Below are 25,929 nucleotides of genomic sequence, written 5' to 3'. Positions count from 1 at the left end.
TCTAGAGAGATGTGCTGTCATAATACAGTTTTCAGAAAGCCCCTAGTTCCATAGGGTGATATTGCTTATATGAAATCAGTTGTCACTCAAAAACCACACCAGTCGCATTTGTTTTATTAAAGTTCTTTATTGTTGTGTTTTAAAAATATAATAAAAATGTATTTGCAAAAAATATACATTCTCCCCCAATTATTGTTATTTTTCCCGCCTTTCTGCCAATTCTGCCAAGGCAGCTTTACAACCTTAAGAACTTATACAGTGAAAACCTATAAATAGAAATATACAAAAGTTAAAAATATAAAGTGTCAACAATATTAAAGTTATATAAAACATAAAAAAAATTTAAAAGACAACAAGAAATATAAACCATAGTATCCATCATATTCTCACAGGTCCAGACTAGCTATCCGCAAAGGCCTGCAGGAACAAAAAAGTTTTTACCTGCCTGCAAAAGCATACCAAGGAGGTATGCTTGGGACATACTCGCCTCCCTGGGAAGGGAGTTCCAGAGCCTTGGGGCAGCCACCGAGAAGGCCCTCTCCTGCATTCCCACCAGACAAACCTGTGATGGTGGCGGGACTGTGAGAAGGGCCTCCTCTGAAGATCTCAGGGCATAAGTAGGCTCATAGGGGAGAATAGGTCTTCCAGATAACCTGGACCCAAGCCATATAGGGCTTTATAGGACATGACCAGCACTTTAAATTGTGCCCAGAAACAGACTGGGAGCCAGTGAATCTGTTTTAGCAGGGGAGTTGTATGCTCCCTATAACCAGGCCCAATCAACAGTCCGGCAGCAGCTCTTCAAACCAGCGGAAGTTTCCGAGTACTCTTCAGAGGCAGCCCCACATAGAGCGCATTACAGTAATCCCGACAGGATGTAGCTCAGGCATGTGTTACTGTGGCCAAGTCAGACATCTCAAGAAATGGGCACAGCTGGCACACTAGCTTTAACTGTGCAAATGCACCCCTGGCCACCACTGAAACCTGGGCATCCAGGCTCAGGCCTGAATCGAGAAGTACACCCAAGCTGCGAACCTGTGTCTTCAGGGGGAGTGTAACCCCATCTAGCACAAGCTGTATCTCTATTCCCTGATCTACCTTTCGACTGCCCAGGAGCACCTCTGTCTTGTCTAGATTAAGCTTCAGTTTGTTTGCCCTCATCCAGTCCATTACTGCTGACAGACACCGGTTTAGCACCACAACAGCTTCCTTGGAATTAAACGGAAAGAAAAAGTAGAGTTGGGTGTCATCAGCATACTCATGACACTGAACCCCAAACCTCCAGACAACCTCTCCCAAAGGTTTCATATATATGTTAAATAGCATGGGGGACAAAACAGAACCCTGAGGAACTCCACAGGCCAATGGCTAGGAAGTCGAACAGAAGTTCCCCAGTGCCATCTTCTGGGTCCACCCCTCCAAGAAGGAATGGAACCACTGTAAAACAGTGCCTCTAAGTCCCATCCCAGCAAGGCGGCCCAGAAGGATACCATGGTTGATGGTATCAAAAGCCGCTGAGAAGCCAAGCAGAACCAACAGGGACACACTCCCTCTGTCTAGTTCCTGGCACAGGTCATCCACCAAGGCGACCAAAGCTGTTTATGTCCCATAACTGGGTCTGAAGGCAGATTGAAATGGATCTTGATAATCTATCTCATCCAGGAAACCTTGGAGTTGGGAGGCCGCCACGCGCTCTAATACCTTGCCCAGGAATGGAATATTGGAGACTGGCTGATTATTATCCAATATGGTGGGGCTCAGGGAGGGCTTTTTTAACAAATGTCTCACCACCGCCTCCTTCAGGCAGGCTGGAGCTCTGCCTTGACCAAGGGAGGCATTAACCACTCCACTTACCCACTCAGCCAGTCCACCTCTCTCTGCTTTTATGAGCCAGGGAGAGCAAGGGTCTAGAACACACGTGGTGGCTCTCACCTCTCCCAGGATCCTGTCCACATCCTCAGGCTGTACACACTGAAAAGTATCTAACAACACTGGACAAGCAGGGGCCAAAGTTACATTCACTGGGTCTCTATCAACTATAGCGTCCAAGTCAGAGCAGATCCGAGCGATTTTGTATGCAAGTGCTGAGTAAATTGTTCACAGTGGGCTGTCGAGAGGTTTATTATCCTCTTGCGGGCTAGTGTATAAAAGACCCCTGACCACTCAAAACAGCTCCGCTGGACAGCTCTTTGCAGACACAATAGCGGCAGAAAAAATATTTTCTTTGCTGCCTGAATTGCCACAGAGTAGGCCTTCAAATAGGCTCTAGCCCGTGTTCAATCGGATTCATTCCAAGTTTTCTGCCAACGTCACTCTAATTGTCTTCTCACGCGTGTAATCACTGCCAGCTCCCTAGAAAACCAGGGTGCTGGTGCGGCTCCACTTTGTGAGAGAGGTAGGGATGGCAGAGAATTCCACCACGGACTCCAATGAGTCCCCTGGAGTCTGTGGCGGAATGGAAGACTTACACCCGCCTCTGCGCAGAATCCTCTTCAGCCAGATCCTCCAGCTCGGATTGCCAGCGATACAGTTGCCATGCCGTATCGCTGGCTGAAGGGGACGTACTGCGGCCACAAATGGCATCCGGGACGCCATTTGCTGCCGTAAAGGCCTTAGTTTAAGGTATATGCAGCCATTTATGGCCACATTTACCTTAAACTAAGGCCTTTTATGGCCGCAAATGGTGTCCCAGATGCCATTTGCGGCCGTAGTACGTCACGTCCCCTTCAGCCAGCAATACGGCATGGCGGTCGTATCGCTGGTGCTTCGGAATCGTCGCGGAGCGGAGCCGGCCAGCGAGGATTCCGGGGGGGAGGAACGGATCGCCCCCCCCCCCCGGTGGAACCCAGCAGAAGGCAAGGTACGGGATTTGTACATCCCTAGAGAGAGGACACTCAGGAGTGATTGTGTCCATGGCACTGTTCATTTCTCCATTCCAGAGATCGGCCAGGGCTCCGACAGAATTCCCTGCTGAGGCAACAGAAAATTCCCCAAGAGCTGCCAGGAAACCATTCGGATCCATCAGCCTCCTGGGGCGGACCATCTTAATCGGCCCTCCACCCCTGCAGAGGTTCCGAGTGCCAGCAAGTCTAAACCCCACCAGGTTGTGATCTGCCCATGACAACGGAGCTATAGAGCGTTCCTCAACTCTCAGATCACTATCACTATCACTATGTGCCCAGCAGCATGGGTGTGGCCAGATACAGTGTGTGAATGCCACTGGCTGTACTTCCTGAATGGTTAGTGCCCCACTTTTGTCACACCCCTTGAATTACAGCTGAAAGCCCTGACCTCGCTCCCATCTGGGTGTGTTTCCTTGCAACTTCAGTGTGGTGGTGTACAGAGGCCAACTGCCAAAACAGTTATCCTTTTTCCAATATTTCTGGCCCTGGCTGTACCTTTTGGGACAGACCCACGGTTGTCATGGCAGACATGAAGTCCTGAGCTACTCCTGACAGGGCAGCCTCAGCATGGATGTTAAAATCCCCCAGCATAACAAGCTGAGGGGTCTCCAACACCAACCCAGAGAAGGGTCTCCAACACCAACCCGGCTAGATCAGGGAGAGACTGTTGAGCAGCAGGATGGATAGTACACCAACAGAATCCCTATTCTGTCCCAGCCACCCACCTTCAAATACACACACTCTAACCCAGCAGACTGTGGGACAGGGAACTTGGTGAGGGGGATCGAATCCCGATAGACCACTGCCACTCCACCTCCCTGCCCCCCCCCCAGGTTTTGCCTGCTGCTGGACAGAGAACCCTGGAGGGAAGAGCCAAGAGAGATTAACCCCCCCACACTTCATCTAGCCAGGTCTCTGTAATACAGGCCAGGTCAGTATGCTCATTCAGGATCAAGTCCTGGATAGCAGTTGTTTTACCATTCACCAACATGGCATTCAGTAGCAGCAGTTTCAACCTAGGGGGTCTGTTGCCAGGGCCATCCAGGTTATTTGAGTTGGGGACCAGTTGGGGACAGTCAACACCCTATTGTTACACACTTAGCCTTTAGAGTGTGACTGTCTCCCCCCTCCATATCTCCCTCTGCCCTGTAGAGCTGTAATGGCTGTTCCCTGACTCCCAGCACTTCCCCCCCTCTTTAAAAAACACATCTCTAGTGCAGGCAGTCGTGCAGGCCACACTGAGGCAAGCAGTCCCCCTCCCTCCTTTCAAGCAGGGGGATAGCCCCTCGCCCTCGTGTTCCCCAGAAGTGGCTCCCTCAAAGGGGTGACCCCCTTTGATGTCACCCACTTTGGGGGTGACAACCACTGGCAGTGGTTTGGCCCCTTCAGGGCCTGGGTTTTATGCTCCAGCTCCCACAGGTATTGCAGATGGGAGTGGGGAAGCACTTGGGTGGACCTGAGTCTGCACGGAGGCAGAGTAGAAGTCTCCCCCACAACCTCTTGATTCGCTGTAAACTAGGAGTAGATGTGGAGGAGGAAGAGCTGAAGACATTTCAGTGTCTCGCACCAAAGTTGACCAGAATTAAAATTAAAATGATGTGCAGGACTGCACAAGTAACGTTGAATGATGATAAAGCCAGTTATCACTAAAAACACTGAAAAGGTCAGCTAAACTCAGCATGAATGCTTATTCCAAATTTAATCCATCTACATGAATGAGAATGTAGCATTTATGTGTGAATGTTTTATATAAAACCTTTTCATATCTAATTCAAATCCAGGCATTGTGGGCACATACAAATTTCTGCTTGCACACCAGGGTGTTGCAGAGCTCTAGTTCGGACCGTTCATCTCCACCCCACCCCTCACAACAATCCCATAATGTTGGTCCGCAGTATTCCTATTTTACCCATGAGGACTTGAAGTAAGGACAAAATTACTTGGTCATGGCCACCAAAAGAATTTGTTATCAAACAGGAATTTCAACCTAGTTCAAACCCTGCACTCTGTCTGGTAGAGTTGCCATCACACTTGATCTTCCAAAGCAAAATTTCAGATAAATGTGGAGGTTTCCTTTTCAGCAAAATATCCACGAAATTACAAGAGGCCAAAAAAGAAGTCGTCTGGATAACACTACAGAAGCCAGTGTGGTGTAGTGATCAGAGCAGCCTTTCCCAATGCAATGCCCTCCAGAAGTATTACCCTTCTGTCAGCTCCAGCCAGCATGGTCAATGATGAGGAATGCTGGGAGTTGTAGTCCAAAACATCTGGAGGGCATCAGGTTGGGTAAGGCTGGGTTACAGTGGTGTATTTAGACTAGGAAAACCAGGGTTCAAATCCCCACGCAGCTGCAAAGCTTACCGGGTGATCTTGGGCTAATCACGATCTCTCAGCCTAACCTACCTTACAGGGTTGTTGTGAAGAAAAATGGAGAGAACATGCACACTGTGCTCAGCTCTTTGAAGGACAAGTGTGATAAACATGTAATTAATAATACTTTTCCAAAGCGTGGTTCCACACATCCCTATTGGAATCTACGCTTGGTGAAGAAAGCGGGCAGAGTGAATGAGATCTGGGACCAGAGTTGTCATCAAATTTCACCTAAAGCAAAATGTTGAAGCTTCTCAAGAGAAACATCAGAAGAATTTTGAGAAGGGTGGGAATGGTTTAGCTAAGACTGATTACTTTTCTTGGAGGTGGAAAGTCTCTACCCCCTCAGATGTTGTCCCCTCAGGACAACATCTGCAGTCTCACAGAGACTGAAATTTGCACCACCAAGCAAATTTCCTATGGACAGAGAACTAAATGATCTGTTTCCTTCTCCTGTGGTATTTCAGTAGTATGTTTTGAAATCCAACTGTCAAAAGGAAGTGATTTTTTAAAAAAATGCTTCAAGGCACTGGAAAAAGATTCAGTCAGTGTATCATACATCCAGTGGCATTACCGGTTGTGCCTTCCAATGTAGATTCTAATCAGCATATCTGAATCCAGCATCAGGAAATTCTATAAACATCAATAAAAAATAATCTATTTAGACATTCTAAAAGACAACTGATAAGGAGATACACAAGCCACTGCTTGCAAACACTTTTAAGTAAACCTGTGAAGCTTGTCTTTTCATCATTCCATCGTGGGTTTATCATAGCCAAAAGAGCTTACCAGCCCTGTTTGTAAGCTTTGCAACCCAAAGGAAACTTACTATAAATGTGTTCGAAGGAGCGGGGAGGATCCTCTGTCTAGGAGATATAGATATAAACATGCTCACCTCTGAGCTCAGCTCAAAAGTATTAGCAATGTGGTTCAAAATGCCCTAAACCACCACATCAAAGGGATGAATGCACACAAGCCTTTTGAGAATCGTATGCCCAGACCAGCTCATTAGATTAGTAACAGCATTATGTGCTGGGATGTAGTGGATGGGGGCTTAGTAACCACCTGACATTCTGCACTTCCCGAGGTCAAGAGCATGACAAGGGAAATCATAATTATGGTTGCACTGTGACAGCAACTGAGCTAGCTCTGCATCCACTTTCTGAAGGGACAATATCTGTGAATCTCTGTTAAGTACAGGAGGGCTTGGCAGAAAAACAATTGGAGGCTCTTTATTCTTCTACGGTGGTTTTAAATGCTACAACAAAAGTGAAAACACATTGTACCCATTCACTCTTAACATTAAGAAGTCTGCTTGTACAAATGCTGCATGCTATTATGAACCGAATCATATTAATTACGAAGCTAAAAGTATTATTACTACTGGTAGTATTATTACCTGCATGTGATTATTACGCACCAGTTTGAACTACGCTTGATCTCAAACAATTCACCTTGCTTTCTATTCATTTGAGGAAGTGCTGAAAAGCACCTCCTGTTTTCAGCTGCAGTTTCTGGCACTCATGGTGAGCATGGTGGTGTTACACGCTGCTGTTCTTGTGTGTGCCATTTTCTTCTTTGCTGTTATTGTCCTCAGTCTCATTTGCCCACACTGCCATTAAATTATATTGGCTGTGGCAGCCCATGTGTTTTTGCAGATCGCATCATATATATTTTTCAAATGACTTTTACCCTTTATTATGTTTATTATTAGTCATTATTCCTATAGTGCCATTTATATAGCACAGCGCTTTACAGAGCAGAAGAGAACAGGTCTCTGCACGAGGAGCTTGCAATCTAAAATTCGACAAAGCAGAAACAGAGGAAAGGAATAGAAATGGAGGCAGGGGTGAACAGCGCATTTATTTCAGTTGCATGTGCTTAGGCGAAGTTGCAGTCCAAGTTACAGTAAGGCATGGGAACGTCAAAACATCACAGAGGGCTATTCCAAAACCACCCTCCTCATCCCAGATTCACCCCCATTTCACACATGGCAAAAAAGGGGGGGATTTTGACTATTTGGGGGAGTTAATCTTTTTCTAAGAGTTTTGGGGAGTGCTCACTGTTAGCGGAGGAGCAGTGTCAGCAGTTTCTCTTTTTGTTCTTTTTCTTTTTTTTCTATTTTAGTTTTTCGTACACTTGTGGTGGTGCAGCAAAGCTCCTTGCTGTAGCAAGTGCCTGCTGGCTGCCATTGTTCCCCCTTGGAATGTCCCTGGAATGATGCACTATCAAAATGTTGTGTCATTCCAGGGGCATGGGTAGCCAGCCACCGCTGACTGCACCACCACTACAGACAGCAGCTGGAAGAAAAAAAGCGATAAAATGGAGAAACGGCCGACATGGTGCCAACAGGAAGTGCCCATGAAACTTGTTGAAATAGATTCACCCCCCTCTATCCCAGTTGAAACCTTCTGTCTCTCAAAACAGAGTCAAAACCTTGGAGGTTTCAGCTCAGCCCCAACTAAAATAGTCCAAACATAAAAATAACCATTTAAAACATGGTCACAGGCAGCATGCAATAATTATTCCACTAGCTGCTTCAGCACACTAATATTAGTACAGTGTCATCTCATAGGAACACTGAAAGCTGCCTTATACTGAATGAGACCATTGGTCCAACTAGCCCGGTACTGTCAACACTGACTGGTGGTAGCAATCCAGGGTTTCAGGGAGGAGATTTTCCTGCCCTACCTGGAGATGCCAGGGGTCAAACCTAGGACCTTCTGCATGCAAAGCAGGTGCTCTACCACTGAGCTATGGCTAAAAACACCCTGTAGAGTCAATAGAGAAAGTCCAGGCAAGAATCAGTGAAGCTGCTAGAGGCCCAAAGCCTTCCTACTCATGGTATGGCAGGTATTCATGGTGTGGCAGAAGCCCACCAGGGAAGCGGTGAAGCAGACCTCCCTAGGCAGAGAATTCCAGAGTCTAGGCAAAGCTACAGAAATAAAGCTCTTTCCCTCATCCCAGTCAAATGTGAGTTTGGGACACACAAGAGGGCTAAGGTGGCTGACCAAGAGGATGGGACCTGCACCTTTAATACATGTGTAGAAGAGAGAATTGTCACACAAACCTCTTCTGCACAACTATTAAAGGTGCAAGAGCCCTGTCCTCATTTTTCACCTGGCCACCCTAAAAGGGGCCTCTGTTGACCATTTTCATGTATGGGCAGGCTCATAGTGGAGGAGGTAGTCCTTTAGACATATAATGTCTGAAAAGGCTAGAGATATTCAAAGATAGTCTAGACAGAAAATAACTATTAAACCAGTTGAAATTTGCAGTGTAATACCCATTGAGTATTGATTAGCAATTGCTTGGTTTAAATGGAAACAGTCTTGCAATGTGGCATCTATTTGTGGTTTCTTCTGTGAGAATAACTTGCATGGAAGCACTGTTTACCATCAGCCTGAAGTGATCAAGCACAGATGAAGGTTGACCATCCCAATAAGAAATGACTTGAGTATGAGGGATGTTCATGATATAATGGGGAAGCTGTATTTCTTTTCCCAAGCAGGTTCTAGTATTAGGGGCTATTCACACAGCACGCTAACCCACACTCAGTGGTTGTATGTGGGTTGTTTTGAACCATGGGTTGTTTGCTGAACCATGGGTTAGTGTGTTGTCTGAACACAGCACGTTTTCCTCAGGGAGTGTTATTGTGTTGTCTGACCGCAGCCAGGTAGCTTGTTAACTATGCATTGTGGCTTGTTAACCACTCTGAACAACCCAACAATAAACCATGGGTTCTCAAGGTGGCTTGTTAAAAAAAAAAAAGCCACACTGCATGGTTAACAAGGCTGACTACATCAGACACCATGTTAACTCATGTTTCAACAAACAACCCACAGTTCAAAACAACCCACACTCAACTACTGAGTGTGGATTAGCATGCTTGTGACCAGGCCCTTAGAGTAGGATTTTGCTTTGCGTAATGTTTCTGGTGTGTTTATGGCTTCTGCTGATCTTTCAATTGCACTGTTTAATTATGTTGATGTGAACAAACTTCTTAGGGAAAAGAATGATTATTTTTACACGCGCGCACACACACACACACACAGAGAGAGAGAGAGAGAGAGAATGAATTTCTGGAGACTAAATCTCATAACCTTGAAAAGTTATCTTCCCCACACCCCAAAAGAATGAAAGAAGACCAAACCAGCTATAATGACTTCTAGGAGAAAATTAGCTCTTGGAAAAGAGCAAGGGAGCTAATGTTTTCCCTTTGGATTGTCTATTTTAAATCTCCATCTTAAAGGATATTATTGAAAACATAATGTGAATGTGCTATAAATGAATTGAAGGCATCTCATATTTCCATCACATATCAAATCACATATCAAAGACAGACCACTTCACATTTTAATCATAAAAGTAATGGGATCATCCCATGCATACAAAATACTGTGAAAGTAGCAGACTGAGACAACGCTTAGGTGAGTAAGCACCAAATGCCTTGAAATGACATTTTTCTTTCAGTTAAACAGAAAATTAAATATATTAGTTTTATACTGAGACAAACAGTATACATGGTTGATTATCAGAAATATTAGAAAACATATTAGGGAACAAGCACAAGTGTACAGGAAAAAAAACTGCAAAAATTGGGGATGGGATATAACTGGAACCTGTCAATTCTTGGTGATACAAAACACCCAGAAGTTGTCAGAGCCTGTCCAGCCTTTTCCAAAAGCTTTGGAAGGATAGAGTTTCCAGAAGTATAAAGTACTGTGCAAAAGTCTTAGGCCACCACCAGCTATGTTGTTTTAGCAAAGTTTTAATGACCATCCATAATTATTTTCCGGTCTCTGTATTAAGATACAAACAGAAAATACAGGAAATATGTACAGGCAAAAGCCAGTATTTAGTGTGACCTCCCTTGGCTCTAAGCACATCTTGAACTCTTTCGGGGAGACTATCCTGAAGTTTTCTGAAGTAATCTTCTGGTATATTATACCAGGCTTCTTTCAGCACTTCCCAGAGTTCTTCCTTAGATGTAGGTTGTCTTTTATTTATTTCTCTGTCCAGGTGATCCCATACTACCTCTATAATATTCAGGTCTGGACTCTGTGGAGGCCAGTCCATGACTGTCAGTGTTTTATCAGCTGTTTTCCTCGCTAAATATGATTTTGCTGCATTAGCAGTGTGCTTGGGATCGTTATCATGCTGAAAAATGAAACCATTCCCAATCAGGGGCTTTCCAGAAGGAATGGCATGATGAATTAAAACCTGTCTGTACTTTTCAGCGTTCATGATCCCATCAATATGGACAAGATCGCCAACACCACTGGCAGAAATGCAGCCCCAAACCAGGACAGACCCTCCACCATGTTTCACTGAAGGCCACAAGCACTCATTTATCCATCTCTCCCCAACTCTTCTTCTCACATATTGTCGACGACTGGACCCCAAAATTTCAGACTTGGATTCATCACTCCATAATACTCTTTTCCACTGATCTTCATTCCAATCTTTGTGAGCTTTAGCGTATCTTAGCCTTTTCACCCTGTTCCCCTTCCGCAAAAGTGGTTTCTTGGCTGCTACCCTTCCACGAAGACCATTCCTGGCCAGGCGCCTGCTGTTACTCTAGTGTAAGGGGAGGTCACACTAAATACTTGCCACTTTAGCCTATGGAAGCAGTTTTTTCTGATTTTTTTTTCTATTGTTGAATACTGCATACAAATTTCCTACATTTTCTGGTTGTATTCTAATGAGGAGACTGAGGAATAATTATATATGGTCATTATACCATTGCTAAAACAAAAAATCTAATGGTGGCCTAAGACTTTTGCACAGTACTGTACATTTATTTATTCATGTATTTATTTCTACGCCACTTAGAGCTCTCTGGGCGGTTCACAAAAATTAAAACCACAAAGCACAGCACACAACACTATAAAATATGAAAGCTTAAAACCACAGTATAACAGTACAACCAGAATAAAACAAGCAGCAATGCATAGATTTAAAATACAGTTTTAAAACACCAAAGCTAAAAGATTAGGAAACTGAAATGCTAAAATACTGGGAGAATAAAAAGGTCTTCTCCTGGTGCCAGAAGGCATACAACATAGGTGCCAGGCAAACCTCTCTAGGAAGCTCATTCCACAGCCGGGGTGCCACAGGAGAAAAGGCCCACTTCCTGGTAGGCACCTGCCTCACCTCCTTTGGCGGGGCTCACAGAGAAGGACAGCTGAGGATGATCTTAGAGTCCAGGCAGGCACATATGGGAGAAGGCGATCCTTCAGATAATGTGGCCTCAAGCCCTTTAGGGCTTTGTATGTTAATACCAGCACTTTGAATTGGGCACGGAAATGGACTGGCAGCCTGTGCAGCTAGAAAATTACTGGTATAATGTGATCTCGTTGGCCAGTCCCTGTTAACAACCTTGCTACCCTGTTTTGGACTAGCTTCTGGACTGTTTTCAAAGGCAGCCCCATGTATAATGCATTGCAGTAATCCAGATGAGAGGTTATCAGAGCATGGGTAACTGTAGCTAGGCTATTTCTGTCCAGATAAGGGCATAGTTGGTACATCAGTCTAAGCTGATAAAATTTTATTTGTTTGTTTATTTATTTATTTATTCCATTTCTATACCGCCCAATAGCTGAAGCTCTCTAAAAGTGCTCCATGCCATTGAGTTCACCTGTGCCTCAAGTGACCGTTCTGGGTCCAAGAGCACCCCCAAACTATGAACCTGATCCTTTACAAGGAGTACATCCCCCTCCAGAACAGGTGGAACATCAACTAGCCAGGCAGACAAACAACCCACTAACAGTACCTCTGTCTTGTCTGGATCAAGTCTCAGTTTACTTGATCATCATTACTGGATGAGTAATGGCCCTCATCCAGTCCATTACTGTGCCCAGGCATTCATTCAGAACAGCCACTGCTCACCTGGTTTGATGAAAAAGAGAGGTAGAGCTCGGTGTCATCCACATATTGATGACAACTCAGCCCGGACTTCCAGATAACCTCCCCCAGCAGTTTCATCTAGATATTGAACAGCATAGGGGATAAAATACAGCCCTGTGGAACCCCATGGCATAATTGCCAAGGCACAGAGCAATAATCCCCAAGCACCACTTTCTGGAATCGGCCAACCAAGTAGGAGCAGAACCATTGCAGTGCAGTGCCTCCAACTCCCAACCCAGACAACCCATCCAGAAGGATACCACAGCCGATGGTATTGAAAGCCGCTGAGAGGTTCAGGAGAATCAACAGAGTCACACTCCCCCTGTCCCTCTCCCAGCAGAGGTCATCCCACAGGTTGACCAAGGCAGTTTCCATTCCAAAACCAGGCCTGAAGCCAGATTGGAATGAATCGAGATAATCCATTTCATTCAAGAGTGCCTGGAGTTGTCATGCAACCACCCACTCAAGCACCTTGCCCAGGAAAGGGATGTTGACCACCAGCCTATAGTTGTTAATGTTCTCTTAGTCCAGGTTACGCTTTTTCAGGAGTGGCCTGATTACCACTTTGGATGCCTCTACTAATGGAACTGCATTAATCGTGGTGTCCAAATCATGACAAATCTGAGTGACTTTATCTTCAAAGTGTCGTGCAAACTCATCACAGCATGCTACTAAGGGTTCCACAGTCTCTCTCCCTGGCCCAGAATGTAACAGGCCGCAAACCACTCAGAAAAGCTCTGCTGACTGACTCTAAGATGCAATGCTGGTGGAAAAGAACTGTGTCTTTGCCATGCTCACCACCACAGAGTAGGCTCGATAATGAGCTCTAACCTGTGTTTGGTCAGACTCAGCATGAGTTTTCCTCCACCTGCATTCTAGCCATCTCCCCTCTTGCTTCATTGCCCTCAGCTCAGGTGAATACCAATGAGCTGGCCGGGCTCTGCTCAGAGGGAGAAGGCACTTGGGCATGATCGTGTCAACCGCCAGAGTCATCTCTGCATTCCACAGAGTGACCTGGACTTGGACAGGAGCACCAACCATACGAGAAGGAAAATCCCCCAGAGCCCTCTGGAATCCATCAGAATCCATTAGCCTCTGGGGGAAGACCATTTTAATAGGTCCCTTACCCTTGCAGAGGGGAAAGGCTGCTGAGAGTCTAGACATGACAAGGCGGCAGGCATTAATTCCCTCTACATAAAGTTGCCCAAGGTAGGGAGTCAGTGTATTTGGGTCTGAATGCAACCCAGACTGAAATTCTTACTCTGTCATAAAGCTTATTGAATGGCCTCTGTCTTAAGCTAACTCTACACCCATCATGACCAATAACCACTGATAGCCTTATCCTCCATGAATTTGTCTAATCCTCTTTTAAATCAACCCTAAGAGTCAATACCACAGCTTGTGGCATTCCACAAACTTACATGGTATGACGAAGTACTTTCTTTTGTCTGCATTTGATCCAGGAGGAGTCATACTTAGAGCAGACCCACTGAAATCAATAGGACTCAGAGCAGGCCTGACTAACGATTGACTTCAATTGGTCTAGTCGTAAGTATGACTAAGTATAGAGCCAACCCTCTGTCATGAGGGTTGAAGAAGACCTCTCTAAACTGGCAGAAGAACTCTCAGAACCGCTGTCTATTCTCTTTGAGAAATCATGGAGGACGGGGGAAGTGCCAGATGACTGGAGGAGGGCTAACGTTGTCCCTATCTTCCAAAAGGGTAAAAAGGAGGAACCTGGGAACTACAGACCAGTCAGTCTGACATCAATCCCTGGGAAAATTCTGGAGCAGATCATAAAGCAATCCATCTGGGAGCACCTTGACAACAATGCCGTGATTACTCGAAGCCAACATGGATTTGTCAAAAACAAGTCCTGCCAGACAAATCTGATCTCATTTTTTGATCAAGTAACCTCCCTTGTAGACCGTGGGAATGCTGTAGACATCATATACCTCGACTTCAGCAAAGCTTTCGACAAAGTGTCCCATGATATCCTGATGAGCAAACTAGCTCGAAGTGGGCTAGATGAAACAACGATCCGGTGGATCCACAGTTGGCTACAGAATCGGACTCAAAGAGTGCTTCTCAATGGGACCTTCTCAAGCTGGGGAGAGGTAACGAGTGGGGTACCACAGGGCTCAGTCCTGGGCCCAGTGCTCTTCAACATTTTTATTAATGACTTGGAGGAGGAGGTGCAGGGAATGCTGATCAAATTTGCAGATGACACAAAATTGGGAGGGATAGCTAATACTTTGGAAGACAGAAACAAAATTCAAAGTGATCTGGATAGACTGGAGCGCTGGGCAGAAAACAACAGAATGGCATTTAATAGGGACAAATGCCAAGTTCTGCACCTAGGAAAAAGAAACCAAATGCACAGTTACAAGATGGGGGATACGTGGCTCAACCACACTACGAGCGAAAAGGATCTTGGAATTGTTGTCGATCACAAGCTGAATATGAGCCAACAATGTGATGTGGCTGCAAAAAAGGCAAATGCTATTTTGGGCTGCATTCATAGAAGCATCGCTTCCAAATCCCGGGAAGTACTAGTTCCCCTCTACTCAGCACTGGTTAGGCCTCATCTGGAGTACTGTGTCCAGTTCTGGGCACCACACTTTAAGAAGGATGCAGACAAACTGGAGAGGGTTCAGTGGAGGGCAACAAAGATGATCAGGGGACTGGAAACAAAGCCCTATGAAGAGAGACTGAAAGAACTGGGCATGTTTAGCCTTGAGAAGAGAAGACTGAAGGGAGATATGATAGCACTCTTCAAGAACTTGAAAGGTTGTCACAGAGAAGAAGGCCAGGATCTCTTCTTGATCATCCCAGAGTGCAGGACACAGAATAATGGGCTCAAGTTACAGGAAGCCAGATTCCGGCTGAACATCAGGAAAAACTTCCTGAGTGTCAGAGCAATACGACAATGGAACCAATTACCTGGGGAGCTGGTGGGCTCTCCCACACTGGAGGCCTTCAAGACGAGGCTGGACAGCCATTTGTCGGGGATGCTCTGACTTGGATTCCTGCATTGAGCAGGGGGTTGGACTTGATGGCCTTGTAGGCCCCTTCCAACCCTACTATTCTATGATTCTATGAACAGCTGAAATCTGAGCATTATATGAAAAACATGTATGTTCTTTATTCTGCTGACAGGTAGATGTTTAAGGTTTTTTCATTATATGAAAAACATGTATGTTCTTTAGTCTGCTGACAGGTAGATGTTTAAGGTCACAGGTCTAAGGGCACATGATGTAGCCACTTTTCTGACGCAACACAGCTCTGGGTCTCATCAGTGCCCAGATGGGAGACCACCTGGGTACCCCATGCATGTTATATTGTTCCTTGATGGAAGAAAAACAGGATATAAATGTAATGAATGAATGAATGAGGCCTATATAGAGATTAGTGGTGTTGGCCAAGGGAAAATAACTGGTGAGTCAAAGAGGCAAAACAAATATGTTACGGTTAGAGGAAACTGTACAAGTATATCCATGTAGAAAAGTGCCAAAAGCATTCCATATAGAAAGGGCCATGGCTAGCCCAAGACATTTTGATGCCTGAGGCAAAATGCCTCACCCCAAGTCAAGATGTATAATACCCAAGGGCAATCAAGTTATTTTGGCACCTGAGGCAGAAAATCCCACAAGCTTAGCTCACCCTTCCAGGTAGTAAAAATACAGCAATAGTAATTTAGTGCACAATCCTATTGGGATAGGTGGCTGCCTCCAAACTTGGGGCGACCGCCTATCCAATGCAGGGCAGAAGTAGTGCAGAAGGAATCTTCTCCTCTGTACTTCAGCCAATCTGCATTCGTGATTTCAGCTATCTAGCCGCTGGAAGTCAGAACAGAGGGGGGTGGAGGCCAGACAACACATAGGAAGCGTCAGAAAGGCACTTCCACCCAGCCTGCCCCCCAGGAACACCCGTTTTCACTGCTCCATGCTGTTCCTATGAGTACAGAGCACGGGGCCAATCCATGCTGTCTATAAAGCAGCACAGGAGGGGGTGGAGGTTGGTTCTCAGGGAACTGACCTCAAAGTGCGGGCTTCAAGATCGGTTCCTGGGAACCAACATATCCTCTGGCCATCTAGCCGCTGACTAGCAGTCATAGGATTGCACCCTTAAATTTTGAACACTTTGAATCAGCTACCTGAGGCAGCTGCATTCTGCCTAATGGAAAGGGTCAATACATAAACCTGGGGTCACTGCAATCCCTGCACAAGACAATTACACAAAGGATCTCAAAAGTCAGGCAAGGTTAGCTAAATAAACAGCCACTTGGAGTTGTGAAAAACCTGTTTACTTAACAGAAATTGGGGCATACATAAGGGTAATATATTTGTTCTTTGGAACCTGAACACTGAAGAAACCTCGCACAGATTGATGTGCAGAAATTAGGAACCCTGAATAGAAGCACTGTAGGCTCTATAGATGTAAATGTAGTAGGAATGGTAAATTGGTTATGATTAATAAATATTCAGAGCAAATTAATTAATAAATTACAATGCAGACTTCAGTAAAAGTCACTAAATGGGTACCCTTACCTTGAGGACTTGGTGCTCACTTACAAATTTCAGGCAAGACAATCTTTAATTCCACCTGGCAAATACTTTTGAAAATGGTAGAAGGTTCAAAAGGAGTACGTAATAAGGCACAGGAGTCAGTTTGCTGTTCAAAGGGAAAAGAAAGTCAATTTTTTTCCACTGGGCAGGCCCCAAGCCTTGTGTGAGTCCAAAACAGCTCTTTGGAACCTAGCCCAAGCTCCTTCAGTACATGCAAAGATTTAAAGGAGCTAGCATATTAAATTGCACATGAAGGGAAAAAAGCTAACTTTTTAAAAGGTCAAAACTGGGATAGACATGATTCTACATCCTTGCATATATCTTTGTGTCATTTGGTAATGATTTTAAAGTTAGCTGAATAGTAATCCAACAATGATTTTGCCGAGCCCAAAGTTCTAAACTATTTATAATTTGGATTTAAGCACTGGCATTAGAGCGATTAACACTAATTATGCATGTACGTTTTTTTTTTAATGACAACAATATTTTCCTAACATTATTAACTTCAGCTTCAAGATTGCTATGGCAAAGGCTTGAAACTGTGAACCAAAACTATCATAAAAATAAAGCTACTGTTCAACAAGACCTGCCATTCATGTTACCCCTTAATTTGTAGGAACTCTCATAATCTTACTGACCCATCCCCCAATAATGACAGTATTAACTGCAGTCGCTTGAGGAGGAGGAGAAAACATTAAAGGCTTCTTTTTTAAAAGAGCAAGCATAGAAAAGGGGAAAGAAAAGCAATTAATGTCAAGATGATTGGGCTATGTTTTTCTAGATCAATATAAAATGAAAATTTGAAGAATTTAAGTAACCATTATGTGTTTTAAAACTAAAGATAGATGTACTGCCTGAATCAGATGCACTAGATGAATATTAATTGATTTAAAGCAGGGGTGGGCAGAAGGTAGATTGGAAGCTCTAGGTAGATCTCTGGGTGATTTGCAGTAGATCACCAAGGATTTCTGGCTTCCAATTGTTTAACAATAGCAACAGCTCCACCCCCAAAATGAGGCTGCTGAAAACAAGAAAGCCAGAGGTGGATTTTTGTGAAAAACGCTATGATCTCAGTTCTGGAGCTGAAAACAAATGCACTCAGACGTGCCCTGATCTTTAATTCTAAGTGTATGTCTGCCCCCCTTTCTAAACTACTATTTTGTACTTGGCTCCAGCTGATAGATCACTAGGGAAAAACAAAATAAATCCGTCAAGCTTGAAATCTCCCCCCCCCCGCCCCACCACCCATCTAAAACACACAGTTATTGCAAAATTGAACTCCTACTTCTCAACTCTTGGATTCCAAAAAGAAGAAGAGTTTAGAACACAAAATGCTGAAGAGCGGGTTGCAACAAGAACATGATGCTCACTCTAAAAACTCACACAGGAGAACCATTAAGCCGTTTGTATTCCCTCATTCACCCCAAATGCCCTCCAAAGATTACCTCTAAATGCCAATACCATCCTCCATGCCTATACAGTTATCACTGTTGTCCTAGGTTAAACACTGGCATTGAGAGAGAAGCAAACAATAAAACAAAGCCCAAATGATCAAAGAACTGGACTTGGAGAACAAGGCTGAAATCCTAGGCAGAGTTCAACATGCTTAAAACCAGTTATTTCACTGGTTTTAGGTTAGGTGCACTTGATTTGCATAAAATTGGGCTGTAAAAAGCACACGACAGAATTCACAGTACAGTGTTGCATGACTATTTTATTAGCCAGTCTACCTTACATCAATAAAATGCGCCAAACTAAGTGGAGGTCAGACCTGAATGGATAAATAAAACTTTTCACATCAAATCTGCAGAACCTGAGCTCTCTGCTTAGGAAGACATTTGCTCCCAGATCAGTCTCCCTCCCTCCATCACAACAGGGCTTCCCACCACCACCACCAGGCAAGACTTCACCCACGGGATGAGGTGATATCGCCGATCTTCACCACACCCTTGGATGATGCCACTTTCCACATCGGGTCCTCCACTTTCTTCGGAGAAGCAACCAGTTGATCATCTTGTGACATTTATGGGGGGATTTTCCATATCTCCTCAACAGGGTTTTTAATCTTTTTGTTGTGAGGTGAGCACCCAGAATTGAACTATCCCAATAATCTTTCCTTCCATCACTTCTTGGTTTGAGTCCTGCCTCTTTTTTTTTCCAGACATTTATGTGCTCATTCTCCTTCTAGCCAGCCAACTCATTTCCTCCCTTTTTACATGTATAGTTTTGTTTTACTTCCCCTTAAACTTCCTCCCCATTGTTGCTAAGTTACCAGGTATTATTTCCCACCACCATCCCAAACCACAGGGACTGCCCATTAAGAATGCCATCCTTTTAAAAACCTTTTCCACACACACACACACACACACACACAAACACATATTTTGGCACATTTTAACTAAAATGCCATCTGAGCTTCATTACAACCTCACTACTTCCTTCAGCTCCTTGATGGGTGACACACTTTATGGATAAATATTGTGAATGAATGAATGAATGAATGAATAAATAAATAAATAAATAAATAAATATTGTAAGTAAGTAAGTAAATAAAATAATTCCTCAACAGACTTCCTTTGTTTCTGGCTCCAGCCTCATCACAACTTTCATGCTTATTACAGCCTTCCCCATTCTGGGAACATAATAATTCCCTGTGAATATATAGTTCTCACCTGGATTTCTGTTTAAGGAAGAGGACCTAGGCCAATGATAGATTTTGCCCTATGCATCCCTAGGAATAACCCAGTTACCTCAGAAGGATTCTATGCATGTGGATTCAGTTGTGCTTATACAGCCCTGGACGTAGCAGATGACCAAGAATAAACGCATTGTCAGCAACATACGCCAATGCCTGCACCAAAATGACACCTGCAGTGCAGACCTAGGTTAAGGCTAACAATGCACATAAGAAAGACTCAGAATTACCTCAGAAAAAAACATGAAGCTCTTCATGCACAATCACAAAAGAAAAGCAAATACAAATTATGCACATTATTAACCAATACGACTGTTGAAATATTGGCCCATGATCTGAAATGGATGTCATACTTCAATATATCTTCTCTGAAGTAGTAAGTTCTTCTATTAAAGGTACTAGCTACACCCATTCCACAGCTAATAAACATTAATTTTTAAAAATAGGGCAGGGATGGGGATTTCTAATTCAGGCCCAAGAAATGTGCCATCAGAACACAAGGGTTGTGCATGTATGTTTAAAAAAAGTCTACAACTAGCATGCAAGTAAACAGGCTTTCTAATTAAAGAAATATTTAGTGTATGAAGTATCTTCCCATTCCTTTTAAATTATTTTTAAAGTTAAAAAAGGTGCAGGATTCGCGTTTCTGCCTAAATTTTACAGCAACCATATGAATAGCCTGCTATACCCAATAAAAGCAATTATTGTATACTAGTAACTTCAATGATGATAAAACTCTAGAACGCAAACAGTTAGCTTTCAGTATTCAGCCCTGGCCCACTGTGGGCAAAATAGCTGCCTCCCATGCCTGTCAATTCTGCCTTTAATCTGGGATGTGAGAACACCACCTATTATATTGAAGTATTGTAATTGAGGGTTATTGTCATTCAAATCATCAGCATCCACAGTGAGCACAGTTCTCTTGGAAGTTTACCAGTGGGTGTAAGGGCAACTGAAATTAATGGGACTGCTCGGTGAATTATGCATAATATTTGGAAAATACAGCTCTTTAAGGTATGCCAGTCTAGAAATACGGCTCTTTAAGGTATGCCAATCTAGAAATACGGCTCTTTAAGGTATGCCAATCTAGAAAACGAAAGGAATACCTCTCCAGAGTACACATAAAATCATGATTGTTCACAAACTATTCCTTTAAACATCATTTCAAATGGAAGCGTTGCATACATTTGGAACCAAAGCTAAGAACACCCGCAGTGTTTGTGAGCGAAGAGCATGCATCCCACTGCAGAAGCATGTAGACAATTCCCTTTATGGTACCAAATCTACATGACAACTGGAATCGGAACTGGAAAATTAGCCATATCACAGAAACACTGTTGCATTTTCCCTCACTGCCATACTGCAGGCAGAACAGCACTGATTCCCTAAAAGGAAAATAAAGACACGCACACACTCAACTGCTCTTTTTATAAATGAGAAAGTACTTATTTGTTCAAAAGCAACCCCCTAGAATTATGCGACTGAAGTTGAAGCATATTATGAATACTTTGGGGTTTCATCAAAAGGCACTGCTGAGAAGAAGAAAAATAGGGACCAAACGGCCTTTGCATGGTGGGGGCAGACCGGGGGAGGGGGCGGTGTAATAGCAACATACTTAGGCTATACTGAGAACAATATGAGTGCAGACTAGTATAACCCTGTACACGAACGAGCCCATTATCACATCACAGACTGACATAAGTGGGGTTTGTGGCATTGATCCAGAGCGCTTTGGGGACTGCATCTTCTGCCTGCAATATAGTTCAGCCTAGTCTTTGATCTTAAGCACATTGTCACAGAAGTAAAATCTACTGATATCAATGAGTCTTACTTTCAAATAAGTATTTGTAGGATTGGGGTATTAACGCCCTATCAGTCCAAAAGATATGTGTCAGTTTCTATACAGGTTACTCCAGCATAGAGTGATAAATAGGTAAGGTGTCTTACCATGAGTACTCTGCATTGCTTCTACTCTACTACCTGTGCTGGCTACAGTACTGCAGAGTAATGGCTACCTCTCGTGTCACTATCTAATATAATAGATTCCTATAGTTTTGTTTTGAGAAATAAACGAAATGCAAATCATCTAGTGAAACCAAACATACAATAGGATAGCTGGTATTGAAAATAGACTATATTTACATTTTGATCCCACAGAGGCACTTTCTGCATTTTGCAAAAGGAACACAAAAACAGATTCTGTCCGCACTACATACATATATAAGCATATGTATAATGTACGCTTATGTAGCACTTTGATTACTTTGTTACCTTGAAAATCGTATTGCGTGACCAGGGGTATCACCTTAATCATTTTTATCTTTCAATGGCACCTGAGTGCGACGCATTTCTACTATCATCATTAGTACCATTTTATTCACAGAGACACAACGGGGGAGGTGAGGTGAATAAAGTAGCGCTTGGGTTAACTAACAACAATTTCAAAATCCAAATGGATTCCACAAAGCCAGACACTAGGAAAGAATTTTATGTCTGAGATGGTGCAATGATGTCATCTCCCTAACTGTTCAGGCTACTACCATTCCAGTGGGATGATTTGTATTTTTTTATGCTTTGAAACTCCCAACTTTGATACATCTGAAAACATCAGGTATGTATTTATCTCAGCAACGTTAAAAGTACAAACTATTACAAAGACTAGCACTTGTAAGAGGAACCTGCTATTATAGTTCTTCAGCCTCAGATAAATGCATATCTTACAATGCAGACAACAAGCTGAAATTAAAATAAAACTAAAACACACTCCAAATCCCCTAAAACCTAAAGCCACCAAAATATCAAGGCAGCATAAAGACATGATCAGCAATACAACCTGAAATGCACATCATATCAGCATTTGTATTTCCTGTCTCATTTCGTTAGGGAATACCAAAAACAAAGCCCTCCAGATGGGAATTAAACACAATTGTCAAGCTGCAGAAAGAGAAACACAGGACTGCTTGTGCAACTGAAAGATGATGAAGAGAATGTAAAATGAGCACTGTAGTAGCTTCCGATTATTGACACTGCAATATGGCAACCAATAGGGAAAAACCTTACTACTTCAGATAAGATTCTTTATTTCAGAAGGCTCTAATGTGAACAGAAACAGTTAGTACAAAGGATACATTTGGGAACTTTGTGTGTCCTTATTTTGCTGTGAAACATTTGGAAAATGAATATTCAGTGGTTAAAATGGTAAGAAATCACTTTTTGTGCAAGGAGTCTAAATCAAGGGGGAATTCCAACATTAATTATAGACTGTATTTATTTGATAACATCTGCTTTGAAAGAGTACATTTTAAGGATATTGAGACTTCTGTATGAAATACCCAGAATATGCTGTGATTTAGAAATCTGTCACAACCCCCTATATTTTTTTAATATGTTATGTAGTTTAGAAGGGATGTCTTTTCACAGCATGTAAAGAAACATTCTTACTGTGAAGTAGATATTATTTAAGACCAGAGTAAATGCAGAGCATTCCATGGGAGTTTACGAAAAATCTTAAAATTATTTGAGAATATTTTTAAATTATCTTGGTCGTATTAACAAACCCAAAAATATATGTTGCCATAACCATTATACTTTAAGAAATCTCCATTTGTTAGTACTAAACAATATTGAGAAGAACCAGGGGACTTTCTGCTCCATTGTTATGTTTCTTTCATCATCATTAGGTTTACTGCACTAACCACAATTAGTGAAGCATAAAAGTTTGTTCTTTGCCTTACCATTGCAATATATAAGCACATCACCTAATTTCTCATGAATACCAAGCTGCTTCAATTCACTAATATGGATGGCATAAACCCTGACTATGTAAAATATATAGCACATGGTTAGTTTATAGCAAATTCCTTTAAAAAAATCTTTTAAAGTTTACCTTGGTCAACTGAGTCATTTCAACCCCAGCTCTGAAAACTGCAGCTGGATATTTGAATTTCACTTTTGAGGTTCATGTTTTCAAATCACACAGAAACGCAATCCTGAAGCCCTTTTGAACTTACCACTGCCCTGGATTTTTCATTTATTTTACATTCATCAACAGCTATATTTAAACGCAGGTTAATCGAATGTGAAATTTCAGTATAAAGTTGCATGTTTAAATGAGATCAGATGCAGGCTCTGATAAAAGGTCTAATAATCCATTCTCCATTCTCATTACTCTTCAGAACTATGGCCCAATTTCTCAAGTTTTTGCACTACTTCACAAGCTTATTACCCAGCTGTGCAGCTGAGCAGGAAGATAACCACATTCATTCCCCTTATCTGTAATGATGTAATACATCCCAGCACTGGCCTGAGATGATTGGAGGAATAATAGGATTGTAAAAAAAAAAACCCTGCAGAGATGACAAACAAGAGTGTGTGTGGGGGGGGGAGCAGGATTGCAATGAAGTACAGCTGGAGAAAGCAACATAAAAATTGCCCACTTTTTCTACCTGTTCAATGAACTTTGTGTGTGCGCATGAATGCATGTGTGAGAGTGTGTGTGTATAGAGACAAGCTGGTGCTAACACAATCCCTGCCTAGGAAGCAAAACAAAAGCCAGCCACGTTCTAAACAGCTTCACCCTAGACAGCTAAAGTCATCTGGGTGGGCTGTATTTAGAAAGGAGTGTAATCTAAAAATAACCCGTTCATGGTGAAGTCTATGGTCTCTGCAGTGTGTAAAGAGGCAGCAGGCAGTTAAAAGTGTGGTGGGGTGGGGTGGGGTGGGGAGGGGAGGGGAGGGGGAGCAGAGAAAATCCTTTTGACAGAGAGATGATGTTCAGGTTTGTTTAGGATACCAAATCTTCTTCCATTTTCAGCACGACACTGAACCCATCATTCCATGTGATACATCTGGAAAGGATCCTTACCTTCTGCAGAAGTTGGGAACCTGAGTATTTAGCTGCGATGGATCTGATTTCTCCACCGAAAGCAGAGGCCCAGAGTTTCACACTGTGAAGTGGGAGGGGGGAAAAACATTAGAGAGAGAAGGTGGGATGTAATAACACATTGCTGTAAATGACACCCACCACCCATAACACTACAGTGCGCACTGCTAACTTCCAAAACATTTGCAAAGATGTGTAGGTCTTAAAACGGCAAAGGTGCAAAATCACTAGGGAAGACGAGGAGGCCTCTTTTGTCAAACTTGCTGAAGATAAACTTTACCATAGATAGCGACGGCATTATCAAGAGACCGTTTTTGCAAGATCACCGTACCTGAACACCTAAGAGGAGCGATTCGAGCGTGTTCGTGCAGCAGCCAAAAGTTCATGCATAGAAACGCGGGGGGGGGGGGGGATGAATATCTCAGCGTATCGCTCGCCCCGCTCCCGCGCCAATTCAAGACCCCCACCCCCAGAGTTCAAAGCGGCCACTCTGTTCAGAAAGGGATTTCGAACCCAACAGGCAGGGATTCTTCGCCACCCAAACCATCTGCCCCGTTCCCAGCGTGGCTCTTCCACGCCACCGCCTGCGACACTTACACCGACAAGGGGATCTGCTGCTCCGAGCCGACCACGTCGACCAGGCTGATGCTAAGTGCCGCCCAGAGGAGGGCGAGCAAGCCGACGAAAGCCCGCAGCAGGCGCCCGAGCCCTGGCATGGTTCCGTTCCTCGCCGGCGGCGGGGTCGGCAGCGGGGCTGAGATCTCGGCGGCTCGAGGGGGGCTCGCGTGGCAGAGAGACCCGAGCACAGCGAGGCGCAGGGAAGGAAGTCACCGCTCCATCCCCGGCTAGCGACGGCCCGGTTTCCCTGGATGCGGAGCGAGGAGGCTCGGCTGCCCTGAAAACTCCGGTGTCCTTGGTAACAGCCAAGCGGCGCCACCACTGCAGCCCGCGCCACTCGCTCGCCGCTCTCCACTTGGGCGACAGCAACTCAACTCCGCAGGAAGCGCCGCGCCGCCGGAGTTACTTCCGTGACCTCGCTCTGCTCCCCGGTGCCCTGGAGGGGCGACGCGGCATGGGGCGTCTTGGCGCCAGGGGGGAGAGGGAGAGAGGGGGCAGGGGAGAGCGCTGCCCGCTCTGCAGCTCGTCCTGCCAGTCACTTGCCCCAAACGCAAAGCCGCCTGGAGGTCCCCCTTTTTGTAAAGCGCGTGCGTGCGTGCGCCTCTGTGCGTGTGTGTGTGAGTCTGTGGGAGAGCGCGAGAGAGAGAGCGCGCGCGCGCTTATTCATTCACCGCGGAGAAGCTCCAGCACAGCCTCACCCCAACTCAAGCCCGCGCTGTTAGCGCACTGGAGGGGCGGCGGCGGCGGCCTTTTAAGGAGGTGGCGCGCGCCGTCAGTCAGGCAACAGAAGGGGGGCGGGAGGAAGAAGGAGACGGATCAAAGGGCAAAGGTGTCTCCGAGCCGGCGGGAGCGGAGCAAGTCCGGAGAAGGCGCGCGCGCCGGCTGGCAGCGGCCCAGCGACCTGCGTGGAGGTCGGCTCGAGGCTGCTCGGCAAAGGCAAAGCAGGCGCCGCCGCCGCCGCAGCTGCCCCTCTCGCGACCGCCG

At 44.4% G+C, this 25,929-nt stretch overlaps 1 protein-coding gene across 1 annotated transcript in view; it reads right to left on the bottom strand.

Moving 5' to 3' along the window:
* CACNA2D3 (calcium voltage-gated channel auxiliary subunit alpha2delta 3) overlaps positions 1 to 25,043 on the bottom strand; it is an 821,063-nt gene extending 796,020 nt beyond the window's left edge. The window contains exons 1-2 of the mRNA XM_084829826.1: positions 24,925 to 25,043; positions 24,310 to 24,391 (exon numbers count right to left, since the gene is read on the bottom strand). Of these exons, the coding sequence (XP_084685952.1) occupies positions 24,310 to 24,391; positions 24,925 to 25,043 (201 nt within the window). The remainder of the gene's footprint in view (positions 1 to 24,309; positions 24,392 to 24,924) is intronic.
* Between the last annotated feature and the right edge of the window lie 886 nt (positions 25,044 to 25,929).

The sequence above is a fragment of the Heloderma suspectum genome, chromosome 2 (genome assembly GCF_057233095.1).
Source record: "Heloderma suspectum isolate Gila_16-S chromosome 2, 16-S_ref, whole genome shotgun sequence".
Lineage (NCBI taxonomy): Eukaryota > Metazoa > Chordata > Lepidosauria > Squamata > Helodermatidae > Heloderma > Heloderma suspectum.
Note: the sequence above shows the minus strand (reverse complement) of the source record. Positions and strands in the feature narration are given on the sequence as shown.